General features: G+C 38.1%; 2 protein-coding genes across 2 annotated transcripts; both read left to right on the top strand.

The window, feature by feature from the left end:
* The first annotated feature begins 6800 nt into the window (after window positions 1–6800).
* LOC122023309 (probable protein S-acyltransferase 22) lies at window positions 6801–13506 on the top strand. The gene is made up of 5 exons (XM_042581365.1): window positions 6801–6885; window positions 7111–7239; window positions 7336–7416; window positions 7754–7998; window positions 13212–13506. The coding sequence occupies exons 1-5, from the start codon at window positions 6865–6867 to the stop codon at window positions 13504–13506; spliced, it is 771 nt and encodes a 256-aa protein (XP_042437299.1). The 5' UTR covers window positions 6801–6864.
* On the top strand, window positions 13210–16404 carry LOC122024037 (protein SCARECROW-like). The gene is made up of 2 exons (XM_042582541.1): window positions 13210–15231; window positions 15690–16404. Exons 1-2 carry the CDS (start codon window positions 13847–13849, stop codon window positions 16195–16197), a joined length of 1893 nt encoding a protein of 630 aa, XP_042438475.1. The 5' UTR covers window positions 13210–13846; the 3' UTR covers window positions 16198–16404.
* Window positions 16405–17455: the final 1051 nt, after the last annotated feature.

Here is a 17455-nt window from a genome sequence, read left to right as displayed (position 1 = left end):
TTTTCCACTTATTTGATGTACAGTTGATTTATAATGTTGACTCAAAGTGGAAAAAGGGATGTTTGAGGTCTGCAAACAGTAAGTGGAGGCAATACAAGACCCATCTCACCCAAAAATTTATTTTAAGCAGGCGTGACAAACCTGAGGAGTTGAATGAGCCACCTATTGGCTTTGAAATTACAAGAGAAGATTGGCGTGCGTTTGTCATTAGTCGCATTTCTGAAGATTTCATTGTAAGATTCTAAATTTTTTCTTTTGAAACTATTCGATCATAATTCATTATGTATTATTCAAATTTGATATGTCGCCTGTTTGAAATAACTAGAAACTCAGTGATCAACAAAAAGAGCGAAGGAAAAAAAATAGATATCCTCATCGACTCTCACGCAAAGGGTATGCACGCTTTGCTGAAGAAATTGTAAGTATTTTTAAAATATATTTCCTCTAAGAACCCTCTAATTGATTCACATTAAATTATTTCACATTTGTTATTTGATTTTTCTTTGTTGTAGGGACTGAATTATGTGATGATAATGACATCAATAGAGCTATTATGTGGAAGAAAGGACGCGCCAACAAAGGAGGAGAGTTTGAAGGTGAAGATTTGGTGGACACAGTACACAAGATTGTAAGTAAATTTTCATGTTCTTCTGATAATGACTTCAATATATCTTCTAGTTTTCGAGAGTAAAGTTGCATGCATGCATACCCTTTGCGTGAGGAAGCCAAGGCAAGCAGTGCAATGAGGAGTTTAACAGCCATTCCTTGCATAGCTTGAATTCTCAGTACTAGAGCATGTATTGAGGAAGTAAATGGTGAATGAATGCATTGAGAGCTTAGAGGTGACGGGTTTATATAGAACAGATGTGGATTTACTAGGTATCTAGGTTTGAAATGTTCTTACTTGGAGAAGAGATCAAGTCGAAAAGTCTATTACATGCAGTGGTTTCCTTTTGCTGCAATCAATTAATGGTGAATGCATTGAGAACTTAGAGGTGATAGCTAGAGTTTCTATAGAACAGATGCAGATAAATCAACCAGGTTTGAAACGTTCTTGGCAGTAAGAAATTTGTAAGCTTCAGTAACCCAAGGGCCAGTAAAGTTGTTCCCCAGACCACTGCTCTGAAGCTTCTATTATGTTTTCCCACTTAGGAAATATAGATTAAAGAATATATAACAACCATTGCTAAATGTGTATAACTTTTATAATTTCACATCGTTTATTTATTAATTGTTTACGTACATATTTTCATCTTAAATTTATTTTTCAGTTTTTTCTTGATAAGTATAACTTTGATTATTCTCATGTCTTATATTTTTCATTGTCATATGTCCACATATTCATCCTAATATTCTCATCTACATTTCCTTATAAATAACTCATTATCTCCTATTTTAATACCGATCTTATTATTATATTATATGCTTATAGAAAATGGAAGGTGTGATACGCATGCACTTACATTACATTTCACAAAAAGCTAATTCTATAAGCAAAAATTAGATCCAGAAGAAGAAACAAAATTGAGATAAGATAAAGGACTGAAGGAGAAGTTTGTTTGGTCTACCGGCCCGCCTAACATTACAAAATTGAGATAAGATAAAGGACTTAAGATAAACAAAATTTGTTTGTTTGGACTTACATTACATTTCATGCATGTCCGATACTTCCCTAACTTCTCCTACTGGCCCGCCAGTTAACTACAGGTAACAGCAACAAAAGAACAAACAGTGCTTTTCATTCACATTCATTGTTAATTTGTATAAAAGAAAGAGAGGGAGCTTCAGAGAACTAACTCACCTCCTTTAGCATCAAAGACTTCGGAATAACACTGCATACAAGGACATAAGTGCATGAGGCACAACTCAATTAATAAGTTAATAAGAAACGATATATTAAAATGAACTCTTTAATTTGTATACACATTTAGCAGGTTTACTTTTGATTATTCTTTCCTGCAACTCCAGACAATTAGCTTCAATTATGTGGTGGTCCTCTCTTTATGGGTTTGTGTAGTGAAAATTTATTAAAATTTTGTCATTTTATTAAACTTGTAGTCAATTGCTCAATCAAATATGTGCCTTTTTTAGAACTGTGCAGAAGTAAATATATGATTGAATGCCAAAAAAGGAAAAAATATTTCAAAGTCAACTTCATATTTGTTCAATATGACTTACTAAGCACTTGACTTGAGCTATCACGGGAAGAACCGGCCTGGACATCAGTATTTTTTAAACCAATATTGCATATCCTTGGTAATTATCCTTGGTAAAGTACTGATAATTCTTTTTAATGTTGCATTACAGGATGAATATATACAGCAAAAGAGGGAGGGTAAGCTGCAATGCGAAGGAGCAAAAGAGGATATTCTTACCAAGGCACTTGAAACTCAGGAATATTCTAGGCGTGTCCGGGGTATCGGAGGTCATATCAACCCAACAATCTATTTCAATGTTGGTAGAACAAGGAAGAAATATGATGTTACCCTAGATATAATCGCTGAGCATAAAAGGGAGCTGAAGGAGGCGAAGATGCAAATTTTAGAACAAGATGTACGCATCCAAAAACTTGAAGCATTAATGCATAAAAGGGGTGCATGGGACAATTCAATTGATGACAAAGGCAGTTGCTCGGTGAAGTTTCATCAGAAGAATATTGAAGAAGATGACGTACAGATTGTGGGTAAAGACGAAGTTTTACAGGTAAAATACAAGTTATAGTGATATTCATTATTATTATAGCATTATAAACTAAATATAATCAACATGCTTTTTTTAATATTTTAGGGTCAATCAGTTGCATTGACATTGGAATCTTGCTCAAATATTGCTGCATATGGTACAATTGTTTGTTTCAATGGCATGGAAAAAATGCTTCATGGTATTCCATTTCCCAAGAATTGCATTCGAGTCTCCATTGATCAAGCAGTGGACAAATCCGCTCCTTTGCCATATCCAATTCCAAGTGAATGTGAAGTAATTGGTGATGCCATAGGAACTGTTGTGGCTTGGCCTGAACAGCAGATTGTGAAGCAAGATGAGGTATATGAGATATTATATTTCTAATTATATTGTCACTTTATTATTATATTTCTAATTATATTGCCACTTTATTATTATTCAACCTAGCTATCTAACTTGTTTATATTTGAAATTATTAGAAGCCTAGAAGGAAGAAGTTTGAACGAAAAAAATCAAAACCTACTTTGTCAACAAGTGTCCCAAGATCATTACATATGTTATATTGTTACAGTAAGCATGCTCTAGATGGAGGAAAATGTATATCAATGTGCTTAGATAATGAAGTGTTTGATGAAGATTGTGAACTTTTTCTTGACCTTGAGGACATCAATTCTTTGTATCATTTGGAGGCAATTTCAGGAAATTTGATCGTTGCCTACATATGGTAAGTAAGTTTATTTAAGCAATTTCAGCAACTTTTTCATCACATGTTTGCTTCCCAATTTTAGCAACTTATTATGGTTTATTGTTACAATTTCACCAACTTATTATGAGTGATCATTATTTTTTAATCCACATGATTGTTTTGTTAGTAAATTTTATTATTTAGTATCTAAATATTATGTTCTCAGTTGCAACTGCATTGCTTTACTTATGCTGGGAAATTACTGCATTGCTTTATGTTTTCTGGGAAATTCTAATATCTAGCAAGACAGAAAATCCCTGATTTGAACTGCAAGAAGTTTACTAATATTGTTGTGTGAACAAGTTTACTCTTGAAAAATTCAACTTCTAGTAATTTTCTCATACCATGTTATTCTCATTAAGTTAATAGTTCATCATTTCTATTGAGAGGTTTACTAATATCAATTGATGTGGTACACTTTACATAAATATAGCTCATTCATTTTCAACCGGCCCTTAATGTTTGCCTTCTGCCATTTGTTCTTCTAGACAGGAAGTACTTTGCTCATATCTTTTTTCTTGTATATTTTTAAGTATCTTAAATGTGCTTGTCCTCAAGAAATAAAAGAATTTGCATGTATACATTTCTGGTATGTTTAATATGCAAGACTGTTCATAGTAAGTTCTCATGTATGGATGTTACTATCATCAGCCATAACTTAGTGTTATGAGTGATCATTATTTTTTCCAACTTATTATGAGTGTTTTGTATCTAAATTTTATTATTTAGTATCTAAATATTTTTCCTTTGCAATGATAGGTGTCTGTATAAAAAGATGGTGAAAGATACCAAGACAAAGAAATTCAGATTTATGAATCCTCACAAACTCCCATATCTGGCAAAAACGGCACAAGACAAATCAGTTAAGCTTGAAACCCTGAATCAAAGGGCAACTCTTTTAGCAGATAAGCTGACAAGTGCATCAACAGATCAACTAGTGTTAGTGCCATGTAATGTCGGGTAAGCAAGAAGTAAAACATCACTTTCAATTGCTTCCTTTCGATAATTTATTCAATTTTATGATCTAATCCTATGTATTTGCCTAGTTTCCATTGGAATCTTAGTGTTATTGAACCTTACAAGGATGCTATTTACTTGCTGGATTCCCTAAGTTGCCGCATTCGCGATGATGATTCAAAATACGTAATGGAAATGTGAGTTCAGATTTCTTTTAGTAAATATTTATTATAATAAAAATCTTATTTAACAAATATTCTTAACGTATGAAGGGCCTTAAAATTGTTTAATTCAACCAAGGGAAGGAAAGGTAGGAAAAATGTTAAGTGGGAAGTAGTTAAGGTATGTGTACTTTTGTTTAACATATATTGTAATGTGTATAATTTTCATTAACAATTTGACTCTAATTACTATATATAGGCTCCTCAACAACCGGATGCGAAACAATGTGGTTTTTTTGTGATGCGCTTTATGAGAGAAATTATTGAAGAAGTTGAGACTATTGAGAGATATTCGCTGCAATCAATAGTAACATTATTTAGCTTATCTCAAATTATTTGACATAAACTATTTAAAATTGCAAAGTGATCAGTGTTGATTATTTTTTCCATTAACATAAATTGTGTATGCTCACAGTTCACAAAAAAAGGGTACTCTCGTGAACAAATTGATGAGGTTCGGTCCGAGTTGGCGGAGTGCATACAAGATCATATTTGTGAATAGGTATGGAATGATAGTTGCCATAATTCTATTTAGATTTAAGTTCATGGAATGGTAGTTTTTTTTGGTGGAATCATAGTTAATGCCAATTTTTTTGATGCAGTGCATAGTTACCAGATCGACCTTGAGCAGTTGACCCCAAAGAAAAGTTGTCACTGAAGTTTAAAAACTTGTGAAAATTTTTAGTGAATGATGATGTTTTGTGAATGATGATGTTTTGGAAAAATTGTCACTTAGGTGAAAGGATGTTTTCTGGATTAATATGCAAGTACAAAGCACTGTATTATATGTTATTCTGTAAAGTTCTGTCAGTGTAAATTATCTAGTTTCTTTATCAAGCTTTTGTTCCACTATTGGGTTTGTTTTTCTAATAATTACTCGTGCAGCAAAATACTGAGCAAGAAGCTGTAGATCTTATAATCAGGTAAAGTAGAAAAAGTTAACTACTTCATTATGCTTTCATCTTAGTATTTGTATATTTGATTTGTCTTCTTTGAACCAGCTTCAAGTCAAAAAGCCAGATCCTCTAGATAGCTGTTAAAAATAAGGTATTATTTGGTTTGTCAGTGATCTTAATATTTGGTAATATTTGGTCTTTGATGCTCACGACAGAGTTCCAACGCTGCATGATTACCTTGTTCAAGCAGATTGCTCGCTGCCTCAGTAGCTCGCATTTTCAGGTTTGTTTCATCATTGATATTCCTTCTTTTTAGTGTTCTATATTAAAAGGAAATACTAACTGTCGATGAGATTGTTATCCTCTTGCTTGAACATGAACCAAAGTATTAGTGTTCAAGCAGATTGTTCTATATTCCTTGCTTGATGTGTTTAAGGCATTCAAAGCTATTGGCCTCATCCGGTGGGTGGCTGTTCAGAAGACTGCTCGTGAGGGGATGCAGTGGGTTTCAATTGGCAATGAGGTGACATAGTAGGTTTCAACCGACAAAGAGGAACACATGAGGTGTTAAAGGCGGCAAGCGGTGGTGCAGTTCATAGGAGCATACCAGTAGTTTTGTTCTTTTTCGTGTGCCAGTTGGCAGATGGAATGAATTTTTTTTCCCTGTGCCAACCAGCATGGACAAAATTTAAAACTTCGAGGCTTCTAAAGTTGTTGGTCTCTTCCTGATCAATACTTTTAATCTTCCATCTTAACTAAGGTAATATTTCTTCGCCATTTCGTGTTCTGGTGTTTGGATTGCTATGGATGGAGAAGTTGTGCAATAATTCAGAGTGATGCCACCGTTGGGATTCGAGGTGATAAGTTGCAAATTTCTAGGCTAACCAAAACAATGTGGGTGCTTCTCATGTGGTGTGGTAGGATGTCTTAAAAAGAATAGGACAGTAAGATGAGTAATTTACTTTTTTTGATTGCTTGATCAGATGGCCTTTGGACAAATGCATAACCATAAAAGATGGATAATTCAGAATATTGGTTATTAGGGAGAAAGGTGATAGAGATCTCATTTACGATGAGCCACACAATCTTTTCAAGAAAATAAAGTTCTTATGTGCTTTATATTAACTTGGTTTTTCTCTAATGATTTCTATCTGTTTGTATTGCAGGTTCTAAAATATAGTAAGCATTGTAGAGTCTGTGACAAATGCGTTGATGGCTTTGATCATCATTGCAGGGTGAGGGTTTTCTCCATTCACAACCTTATATGTTTTGTTATCTTGTAGTAATATGCAGTATTCATCTTTCCTTGTAGTGGATCAATAACTGCATAGGAAGAAAAAATTACAAAAGGTTCTTCATCCTCATGGTGTTTGCTCTTCTCTTGGTAAGCACAAATATTTCCTACCATTCCAATAGTTGTATTCATTAATCATGCATAGTGATTGACACTATTTTCTTAGTGTAGATTTATCATCTGTGTGCATCAACTTAGAAGATACTATTTTCTTAGTACGTGAAGGACCTGATACATAGAATGCATTTTATGTCAGGTCCTTTTCATTCTGATTGACTATTGATTGGTCTCCATGCTTTGTGCACCTTGGGCCAGCTTATTCTGCAGTGGGCTGTTGGGATGCTTGTGCTGATACTGTGTTTTGTTGAGAGAAGGAGATTTTCTGCTGAAATTGTTTCAAAGCTGGGTAGTAGCTTTTCCTTGGCACCCTTTATCATTGTGGTGGTGAGTACTCAGAAGAGAAAATGAATGAAAATCACACATCATAATGAGGATTTTTCAAGGTTCTGATACTAATTTGATAATGTCTCTATAATGCAGGCTGTGTGCACTTTATTAGCCATGGTTGCTACTCTTCCAGTTGCACAACTTTTCTTCTTCCATATTCTTTTAATAAAAAAGGTACACTACTTTCATATTTCTACTTGTGACACAGCAAACACTACCAGTTACACAACTCCTACATTTATATAAAACAAACCTATGTATCCGGTCAAATATCTCTATTTCAAGGAATATATCTTTTATATTTTCAAATTCTTTGCATTCATCCATACACTGAGCATTACTGAAACTTATTATCCAACTGAACTATTACAGCTTGTTATTTAACTGATAGATTTTCCATAGTGGAAAACAAATAGTAGAATTTGAACGATATGGTGTTGTTTATTCATCAATTCTGGAGAAAATTGACACTTTAACTAGCTCATGCTACTCTACATGGATGCGCTTACAGGGAATCAGCACCTATGATTACATTATTGCTTTGAGGGAGCAAGATCAGGAGCAGGAGCAACTTGCTGTTGGTGGGCAGCAAAGTCCGCAAATGTCCCAAGTGAGCTCTTTTACTGGACTAAGCAGCACCAGTTCTTTCAATCAATTCCATCGCGGTGCATGGTGTACTCCGCCAAGATTATTCCTTGAGGATCAGGTATCATACTTTCATTATTTAGAAAGTTATTGTGAATGTAATTTACCATGGTTAAGATTATTTTTGAAAAACCTTTTAATAAGATTTTTTTTATTGTACGAGGCAAATCCATTTAATTAAAAGTTTTTTTTTGGTAAAAAAGCCTAGTTGTAAATCTTTATCAGCACTTCATTCATTTCTCCTTATTCATCATTATCGTATTTTTGAATAAAAATTGAAATAACAAATGTAATCCACTTGCTTATTGTACACTTGGTTCAATGGTTAGCGAACTTAGGTGTGTGCTGTTTGAATTTTGTTTTCATGCATTGACCTCTTTAGATGATTTGTTTCTTGTGAACCTATTTTGAAAGATGCAATATATCTTTTAATATGGGTAGTTAATGTTGTTATAATTAACCCGTTTTTATGGAATTTCGTGAACTAAGAATCTTGTACACTGCATGCGATTTCTTATTCAAGCTCTCGCTGGAAAGCTAACCAAAATCAACTTAGTTGATCATTAGCTATTCATAAATTGAACTGCATTCACATTTCCATTGCCAACTTCTGACTTCTGAGAATTTGATAGTAGGATAATGTCTACAGTTTGTTAATATATATATTTCCATGACGCATGGGTGTTGGAAGGGAATAGAATGTCGTCCTCGATTTTGGGACTGTGAATGTGTCATGTCAAGTTGAACTTTTACCTTGCTTCAGCTCAATTGTGTAAATAATTGTCAATCTCATGGTATAACTTAAGTTAGATTCTATTACAGAAATTCTAGTTCAAAATTAATTCTAGTTCAAAATTAATGTCAATAGCACTCGTTGCTTTTTCACGTTCGTTTAAAAACAATTGAGTAAAATGCAGCAGAATATAAGTTAAGTAAAAACAATTGCTAACATAGTTTATTTTTACTTGGTTCGGAGTCTACAGCTAGCACTCTCGCTTGGTTAATATATATGCTTAGAACTTGTAAAGACAGGTCAAACATTAATATGCTTGGTTAATATATCCATCTACAGCACTCCCGCTTTTTCCTTTAAATATGATTTTCATTTAGCACAGAACTAATGCCAATTTTTTTATTTTGATGCAGTGTTTAAAGAGCTTGAGTAGAAGTTGGCCCTAAAGAAAACTTGTCAGTTACGATATAAACACACTTACGGTATGAATTACATGTATATATAACATTGACATATTATTTAGTACGAGATTTACATGTATGAAAGTTTTCATACAAAATTTCTTGATTGCCTACAACCCCAGGTGTGCTGATGACAAGTTGAAGAAGATGGCTCTAAGAGTGATAGCTGAAAGCCTTTCAGAAGAAGAGATTGCTGGACTTAAAGAAGCAATTCCATGCGATGGACACCAACAACAGGGGTTAGTCAATGATGAGGTTTTGTAAAACTTGTGTGTTTGAAAAATTATTGTCATGAAGTTAAGGATAACTTGTATGATACAAATTTAATTTGTGGATCAATATGTATACATTTTGTTTGTATAATATAAAGTTTTATTTATTTGTTAAATAGTCTTCTTATAAAAATGATTGTGGTTGTGGATATTCAATTATATGTAAATTTTGAGTATTTTTTATAATTTTTGCTATTTAATTAAGAAAAACACTATTTTTTATAAATTTAAAAAGACAACGTTTTTAAGTAATAAAAGACAACGCTTAAAAAATAATGTCTTTGAGACCAACCACAACGCTTTTAAAGCGTTGTCTTTGATATGGGCATTTTTACAACAGCATCTTTAACAACGCTTTTTAAGAACGAATAGACAACGCTTAAAAAGCGTTGTCTTTGTGACCAACCACAACGCTTTTAAAGCGTTGTCTTTGATATGTGCATTTTTACAACAGCATCTATAACAACGCTTTTTAAGAACGAAAAGACAACGCTTAAAAAGCGTTGTCTTTGTGACCAACCACAACGCTTTTAAAGCGTTGTCTTTGATATGACTTTCTACAACACCATCTACAACATCACTTTTTAAGTACATACGACAACGCCAAAAAAGCGTTGTTGTTTAGCTTTTTTCTTGTAGTGAGCATCCAACAGTAAAAGGTGCCCTGACAGGGGTCGGGATTCCGACGCTCAGTTGAAACAATGTCTAAGGGCCGAGTGGAAGGCACTCGCCCGGAAGTCTCCCCAGCATATCAATGCAAGCGACAGGCGAGACGTGAGGGGCATGCCGCCCGGCCGGCAAAGGGGATGAGGGCCGTCCGGACGACGGTCTCCGTCCAGCCGTCCGGACGTACGTCCCGGCTGGCGGTGGGTAAAGGGGGACAGGAACATCTTCTGACAGCCGTCAAGTCCTATGGCTAGGCCATACTCCAAGTCTGACAACGAGGTGTTCTGTTGTCCCATCGAAGACGTGATTGGACTGTAGCAATATGGCGTCAGGTAAGCTTTCTGACAGACACATACCGAAGTATGGGCTTCGGACATGTATGTGCCTCGGTGGACGCACAGGAACCCTTCCACCGTTCTATATAACGAGCCTCATACTTCGCCGGAGTTACGCGTTGAACACCTTTGGAGCTACTTTTTCCACCACTTGCTTACCTGACTTGAGCGTCGGAGGGTCGCCGCCGGGAACCCCTTTCCGGCCCGACTTCTGTGCAGGTTCGCCGGAGCTTCGTGCCTCCAGTCGAAGATCCACGTCAACAGTCGGAGAGCGCCCCGTGCCCAGCGTCCGTTGATTCAGCAGTCGGACAGGATCAGCTACGAATAGAGGTGAGGCTTCAGAGAGTCACATGGTTGATGTCATTTTCTCTTCACGTAATTCATTAGGTAAACCTAGAGTAAATTTATTTCTGTAAAATTTTATTATGTGATCATGTCTAGCATAGATGTATCCTTATATACATGTGGTGTGTATCTTGTAATAATTTAGAATTTTTATGCTATTTTTATCTTCCGCTGCGTATGTTATGAAACATATTTTAGTACGCACCCGCGTTAGGCTCTCCAACATGCAGCAAGTACAACACCAACAAATGAGATCAACCTATTCTTCATCTTCACGTGTTGGTTTTCTAGTAGAGGATATTAGTGGATTACCTGTTGAGAAAGATCTGAAGGGCCTAGGTCTTAAAGTAGGAGTCATTGAATGCTTCAAATCAAGTAAAACCAACTCGTATGCTCTCATTGCTTTTCTTGTAATTATGTTGCATTGTTTCCATTGTAACTCAATAAGTTTTTTTAACCAAAAAGGAACAAATTTTGAAAAAGAAAAAGAGAAGTTTTTAAAATGAGATTCACCCTGCCCCCTCTCGTTGTTTCGATCCTACTGAGGCAAGTTGTAAATTTAACCCAATGTGTAGTAATGACAATACAAAATCTTGAAAATCGTGAGGTACATGGTTGACATAATTGATATGGAGACCTTAAATTTTGAGTTGATCTACCTGAATTTTCTGGTACATCACAAACAGAGAATTTTGTTAATTGGATTAACAAAGTGGAGTGGATCTTCGACTATAAGTAAGTTTTGGATCAAATGAAGGTGAATTTGATTATCATCAAACTCAAGGGTTGAGCATCGACGTAGTGGGAGCACTTATGGCGCTCATGAGATAGATAGTGCAAAATCAAGATAAAGAATTTAGAGAAAATAAAGAAAAAAAAATGAAAGATCACTTTCTTTCTTTTGGATACATTCAAACTTCATTCCCGGAACGATTAGGTTTTGCCTTGGAAGACAATAGCTTCGATGCTCGAGATGACTTGGACGGATTCAAAGTTGATTTAGAAGAGAAATTTGACCCAAAAGAAATTGATAGGAATCTCAATCTCAAATTGGAGACAAGACCGAGGTGATTAGCGAACCAGTATATATGATGATTATAGAGGGAACGAAGTGCTTGATGATAATCCTTTATTTGTTCTAGACTCGTGTTTTGTCGAGCAAGGTAATTCTAAACCTTTTATCAAATCATATCAAGTAATTAATTGTAGACCATCTGAGGAAGACTAGAAGATAAGACTTAAGAGATTTATGAACCAATTTAATGATGTATTTGACAAGGTACAACAACTATTTTCAGGCTGTGCTGAATTTATTCCAAAAAATCTTCCTCCTAGAGTACTCTTGCAATTGCTTTTATGAGCATTGCCATCATTCTTTAAAAGCAAGATATTGCATGGGATTTGTATCAGTGATTTCAAAGATTTTTACTACTTAAATTTGTCTGGAAAGGTGAATATATCCTAGATGATTAAAAACAATCATTGTGAGTTAGGTTGCATAGAATAATTTCAGAAATAAATTAATGATATGAAACACAAGAAAAACGAAGCAAAGCAAAAACTCAAGATCAAACATTGAATAAATGGATGAAGTCCCAATTCTATAACTATGTTCATCATCTGGATCGATGAGGATTTCCAAAGTCCAACAATTACTAATAGATTTTACTAATTTGATGTAAGATGATCTTTCTCTTGGGTTACCATATGAAATTATTCTAAACTTGAGGATGAATTTTGTCAACCAGAGAGATTGATATAGGAGGATCCACAAATTATTATTATTATTATTGATAATTATAACCTTTTGGGTATTTAAGGTATTTTAAGTATTTTTCTATCTTTTTGTATTTTTATATTTTGAGTTTGTTTAAGATTTTTTGGAATATGAGTTTGTTAATAATTTTTTCTTTTTTTATAATTTCTTTTATTTCTTTATAACATAGAATTTATAGTCTATATATTAAGATTTATTTTCTTTATTTGAATTTTACGATTTGAGTCTATATAAATATATATTTATCTATTTGAAAAATAATCTTCCATTACTAAATAATATTAATTTTAAAAAAAAATATGAATAACGACTTTCTCTTTTTATCTTTTTCAATTATCCCTTCTTATTATTAGTCCGCATAATAATCATTATCCTACCGACATCCTGCATAAATCACATGATACAACTTATCAACTTAACATAGTCAATTTAATTCCTCCAGATGACTCGATACCTCAAATGAAACAGACTCATACGCACGTAGAATAAACTCGAGGAGCTTAATGAAATGAGATCGACTCAACGGCTTGAAGCATTAATTAGTCTCCCAGAGCTAAGTGCTGCTCCAATGGCTTGGATCAAGAAATGTTTTTAAAAAAATAAAAAATAGAGATATAAGATTTAAATGTCTAAAATAAATAATTTTAAAAGAGAGATGACAATTAATAATAATAATAATTATTATTATTATTATTTCACAGCCACATCTATCCTGATGCTTCTCATCTCATCCAGTTTCCTCTCTTTTCCCATTCGAAGTCAAAAGCAAAAACGTCCTGTACCAATCTACTCCACCACTCCTCCAATCTCTTCCCCCGAGCACGCGAAAAAGTCTCCCATTACCCTCGAAAGCCTCGTCCATCCCCTGCTTAACCATGGAATTTCCCCCCGTGCTACCGATCAAAAGCACGAGGAAGGGTCCTTTTGGTGTCTTGCGAGTGAGAGAGATGCCCCAGCATGGAAATCGGAATCCGAGAAGCCAACGTCCAAATTCCCTCGCCGTTATCTCCTTGTAGCAATCCGCCCATGAACAAGGATGGAATCCCCCGACGCCACCGTCCAAATCCACCCGCCGTTATGGCAATCCGCCCATGAACTCCAGCACAGTGCTCGCCCCACCTCCTCTCTCTCCTCTTCTCCCTGTAATCAATGGCCATGTTAACGTTGGCGTTGCTGTTTGTTTCCTTTCAGTACTGCAGCTGCAGCAGCAGCAGCATGCTCTTCTCGCGATTTGGCTCGATCTGCCTCCACTGACATGCTGTGCGGAGCTACTTCCCCTTGTTTTTTCTGATGGCTTACGCCTCCTTCGTTGATAATTCGCCCAGCCCCCTTGCGCCGCTCCGAGTCCTTCTCTACCACCCGCCGAGAAGATGGTGAGGAAGCGCCTCGCGTCCGAACTCAACCTGCAGGGCGAGTCGTCGTCGTCGTCGTCTCGACTCCCTCGCCGAGGTTCCGCCCCCAGCCCGACCTTCCTCCCCGAGCCTGACCTTCTCTTCGATCAGCCGCCCTCTTTGTTGCCGTCTTTGCACGCCCTGCAGCCTTTGGCTACGCTCCCTCTTTGCGGCTTCTCCGGCTTGCCTCTCTTCGAGCCTGAGGCTGACCGACCTGCGCTGCCCGCTGCGGGCTTCGACGCTTCCGTTTGCGTTGGCGATCCCGCGGCGGAAGCGGATTGGGTGGACCGTATCGTTCGTGACATAATTAGTAGCTCTACTGCAGGCGGCGAGGTCTCCGTTTCTCAGATTTTAAGCAGCGTGCGGGAGATCGTGCATCCTTGCAACCCTGCCTTGGCTGCGCTCCTCGAGTTCCGCCTCCGCTCGCTCACCTCCGACTTGTGTCCTGCCACGTCCTCTCTCCCCGCCGTAGGTGAGCCCTCTGACAAGCAGCGGAGAGAAACCAAGGCTCCGGCGGGACTTCCGGAAATTAAAGCGTCTTCGATTCCTGCTGCACCACCTCAATCTCAGTCGTCTCGACCTCAACCTGGTCAGCGAAACGACACCTCTGCCTCCTCTTCCCACGAGGCGACAGCATCGGCCGCAACGGTTGTGAAGGAGAAGAGGGATCGTGAGGTGCACCAGAGGAAGCAGGAAGCGGAGGGGCTGCACCTCCTCACGCTGCTCCTGCAGTGTGCGGAAGCGGTGGCCGCTGACAAACTTGACGAGGCCAACGTTCTTTTGCTGGAGATCTCGGAGCTATCGACGCCCTACGGCACGTCGGCGCAGCGAGTGGCGGCATACTTCTCGGAGGCCATGTATGCCAGGCTGGTGAGTTCCTGCCTCGGCCTTTACGCCCCGCTACCGGTGGTGCCGCAGCGCCACCGCCTAGCCTCCGCCTTCCAGGTCTTCAACGGCATCAGCCCCTTTGTCAAGTTCTCCCATTTCACTGCCAACCAGGCCATCCAGGAGGCGTTTGAGCACGAAGACCGCGTGCACATCATCGACTTCGACATCATGCAGGGCTTGCAGTGGCCTGGCCTCTTCCACATCCTCGCCTCCCGCGCCAGCGGCCCTCCCCGGGTGCGCCTCACCGGAGTAGGCTCCTCCATGAACGCGCTCGAGGCCACCGGAAAGCGTCTCTCCGACTTCGCCGACACACTCGGCCTCCCCTTCGAGTTTGTACCCGTGACCGAGAAAATCGGCAACCTCGACCCCGATCGCCTGGGCGTGTCCCGTCGCGAGGCCGTTGCCGTCCACTGGTTGCACCACTCACTCTACGACGTCGCCGGCTCCGACAACAACACCCTTTGGCTTCTCCAGCGGTAAGTCCCACTTCAAGAACAACACTCGCCTATCACCTGCCCTTGTTAGTTCTTCCGCGCCCATGCTTTCGACCTTCGTCCTTTTGTCCATTGTTGAAGGTTAGCATGCCTCTTCCAATCTTCTCGGGGCATCGCTGCAGCTTCCAACCCCTTGATCGTTCGATGATCGAACTGGGCTTTAGTTTGCATTAAGACCTAAAAAATTCAATAATGGGTCAACTTGTATCATTTGGATTTGTGAAAAAGGAATTGAGATCGCCGCAGAACTTTCTGGCGTTCCAACTGGAGCAGAGCAGTTCATGATTATTTTCTACTTTTGTACGCTTTTTTGCTTCTCTCTCCGAGGTCAACCTGCAATAATGCTGTTCCTACTTTTTAATGCAATAATGTGGGTGTTAATCAATAGTACATTTGATTTCTCGTATCGATTAATTAATTAATCAATTAGTTTCTTGCAGATTGGCGCCGAAGGTGGTGACGATGGTGGAGCAAGACCTGAGCCAGGGAGGCTCGTTCTTGGCCCGGTTCGTAGAGGCAATCCACTACTACTCGGCGCTCTTCGACTCGCTGGGGGCCAGCTACGGCGAGGACAGCCAGGAGCGGCACATCGTGGAGCAGCAGCTGCTTTCCCGCGAGATCCGCAACGTGCTGGCCGTCGGCGGCCCGGCGCGTTCCGGCGAGGTCAAGTTCAGCAACTGGAGGGAGAAGCTGAGCCAGTCGGGCTTCCAGGGGGTGTCGCTGGCCGGCAACGCGGCGGCGCAGGCCACCCTGCTCCTCGGCATGTTCCCTTCCGACGGCTACACGCTGGTGGAGGAGAACGGCACGCTGAAACTGGGGTGGAAGGACCTCTGCTTGCTCACCGCCTCGGCCTGGAGGCCGCTGAGCCGCTACGGACGCCTCCACCACCATCACAACGTCACGGCCCCGACCACCGCCGCCGCCACCTCCACCCTGACAGGCAGTTAGGAAGACAAGGCATCTGCGATTATATAATTAATTTGTGGGACGATTTCTGTTACTTATTTTGATAGTCTGGGAGGCAAAAGGAAACCGATGCTTTACTCTTCTTATTATCTTCAACATTTCTACAAACAAGCAGGCGGCCCGTTTGGTATAGCCTGAATGGAAGTGGTGTAGAACGCGTTGAGCTGGAAATGAGTGTGTTATTCTTGACACCTTAATTTCGAGCTGAATCATTCCGAACTGGTCAGTTCGAGCAAAGTCCTCCCAAGCTCTTTATACGAACTCTCGAGTTCTTGAGCACTTTTCGACTACTTATAATTGTCCATGTCATCTCTTTGGCGTATTAGGCGTATTAGTATTTAATTTTTAGGATGTTTGGTTAATAGATTTGAGAATAAGTGAATGGAATGATAGTAAAAGATAGTGTTTGGATTGTGGATTTGGAAATCATATTTTGAGAATGATTATCAGATTTATAGGAATCAACCAAACTCATATAACTTGATGGATTTCATTTCTATTCTTATTCCATTCCATCCTACTATCAAACTCATACCCATAGTCATTCCCATCATTTAACTAAACGTCCCCTCAGTCTCTAATTAATTTTGGAGGTGATCCGGTAAAAAATTTTTACCGGCCATTGTAATAACTGGGGTAGTACAGATGAGTCTATTATATGATTTAACATCATAAATTTTTTAAATTTCTCATGTAATATGTCTTGGATAAAATTTGAACTTATGTCTAGGAAGGATATCTTACCTCTTATCATCACACAAAAATCCTAAGGTCCATATTATCTACTCTTGGTTATATATAGATATGATTTTCTTGTCATTCAAAGTCATAATTAGAATTTCCACATTAGTCACAGATATTGAGTGTTATAATACTTAATTGATGTTAAAATCAATATGAGGAAAAGTTAACTCTAAGTGGCATTGAACACATTTAAGGTTGTGTGTATATATATATATGGGAGGGTCACACAGGTGCCCTCCCATGTATTTTTATTAAAAAAATAAAATATTTTATATTTTAAAATTAAAAATCAACAAATAAAATTGAATTGAAGGTATATTTTTTATGAGGTTAAAATAAAAAAAAATAAACGATTAGTAGATCCACACAATGACTAATTAACGACTAGTAAATCCACACAACGGCTAATTAATAACTATTTTAATAAAAATAAATAAATTTTCATCTATAAATACTCATAATCTTATACAACTTATTTCAATCATACAAATACCTA

This window comes from Zingiber officinale, chromosome 9B, assembly GCF_018446385.1.
Source record: "Zingiber officinale cultivar Zhangliang chromosome 9B, Zo_v1.1, whole genome shotgun sequence".
Lineage (NCBI taxonomy): Eukaryota > Viridiplantae > Streptophyta > Magnoliopsida > Zingiberales > Zingiberaceae > Zingiber > Zingiber officinale.
This window is presented reverse-complemented; position numbering and strand designations above follow the sequence as displayed.

Excerpts from the sequence above, each read along its gene's own strand:
- LOC122023309 (XM_042581365.1), top strand. The coding sequence starts at position 6,865 with ATGGTGTTTGCTCTTCTCTTG. Across the intron at positions 6,886-7,110 it reads TGGTGTTTGCTCTTCTCTTG|CTTATTCTGCAGTGGGCTGT; the intron begins GTAAGCACAAAT and ends ACCTTGGGCCAG. Across the intron at positions 7,999-13,211 it reads TGTGAATGTAATTTACCATG|TTTCCTCTCTTTTCCCATTC; the intron begins GTTAAGATTATT and ends CATCTCATCCAG.
- LOC122024037 (XM_042582541.1), top strand. The coding sequence starts at position 13,847 with ATGGTGAGGAAGCGCCTCGCGTCCGAACTCAACCTGCAGGGCGAGTCG. Across the intron at positions 15,232-15,689 it reads ACCCTTTGGCTTCTCCAGCG|ATTGGCGCCGAAGGTGGTGA; the intron begins GTAAGTCCCACT and ends AGTTTCTTGCAG.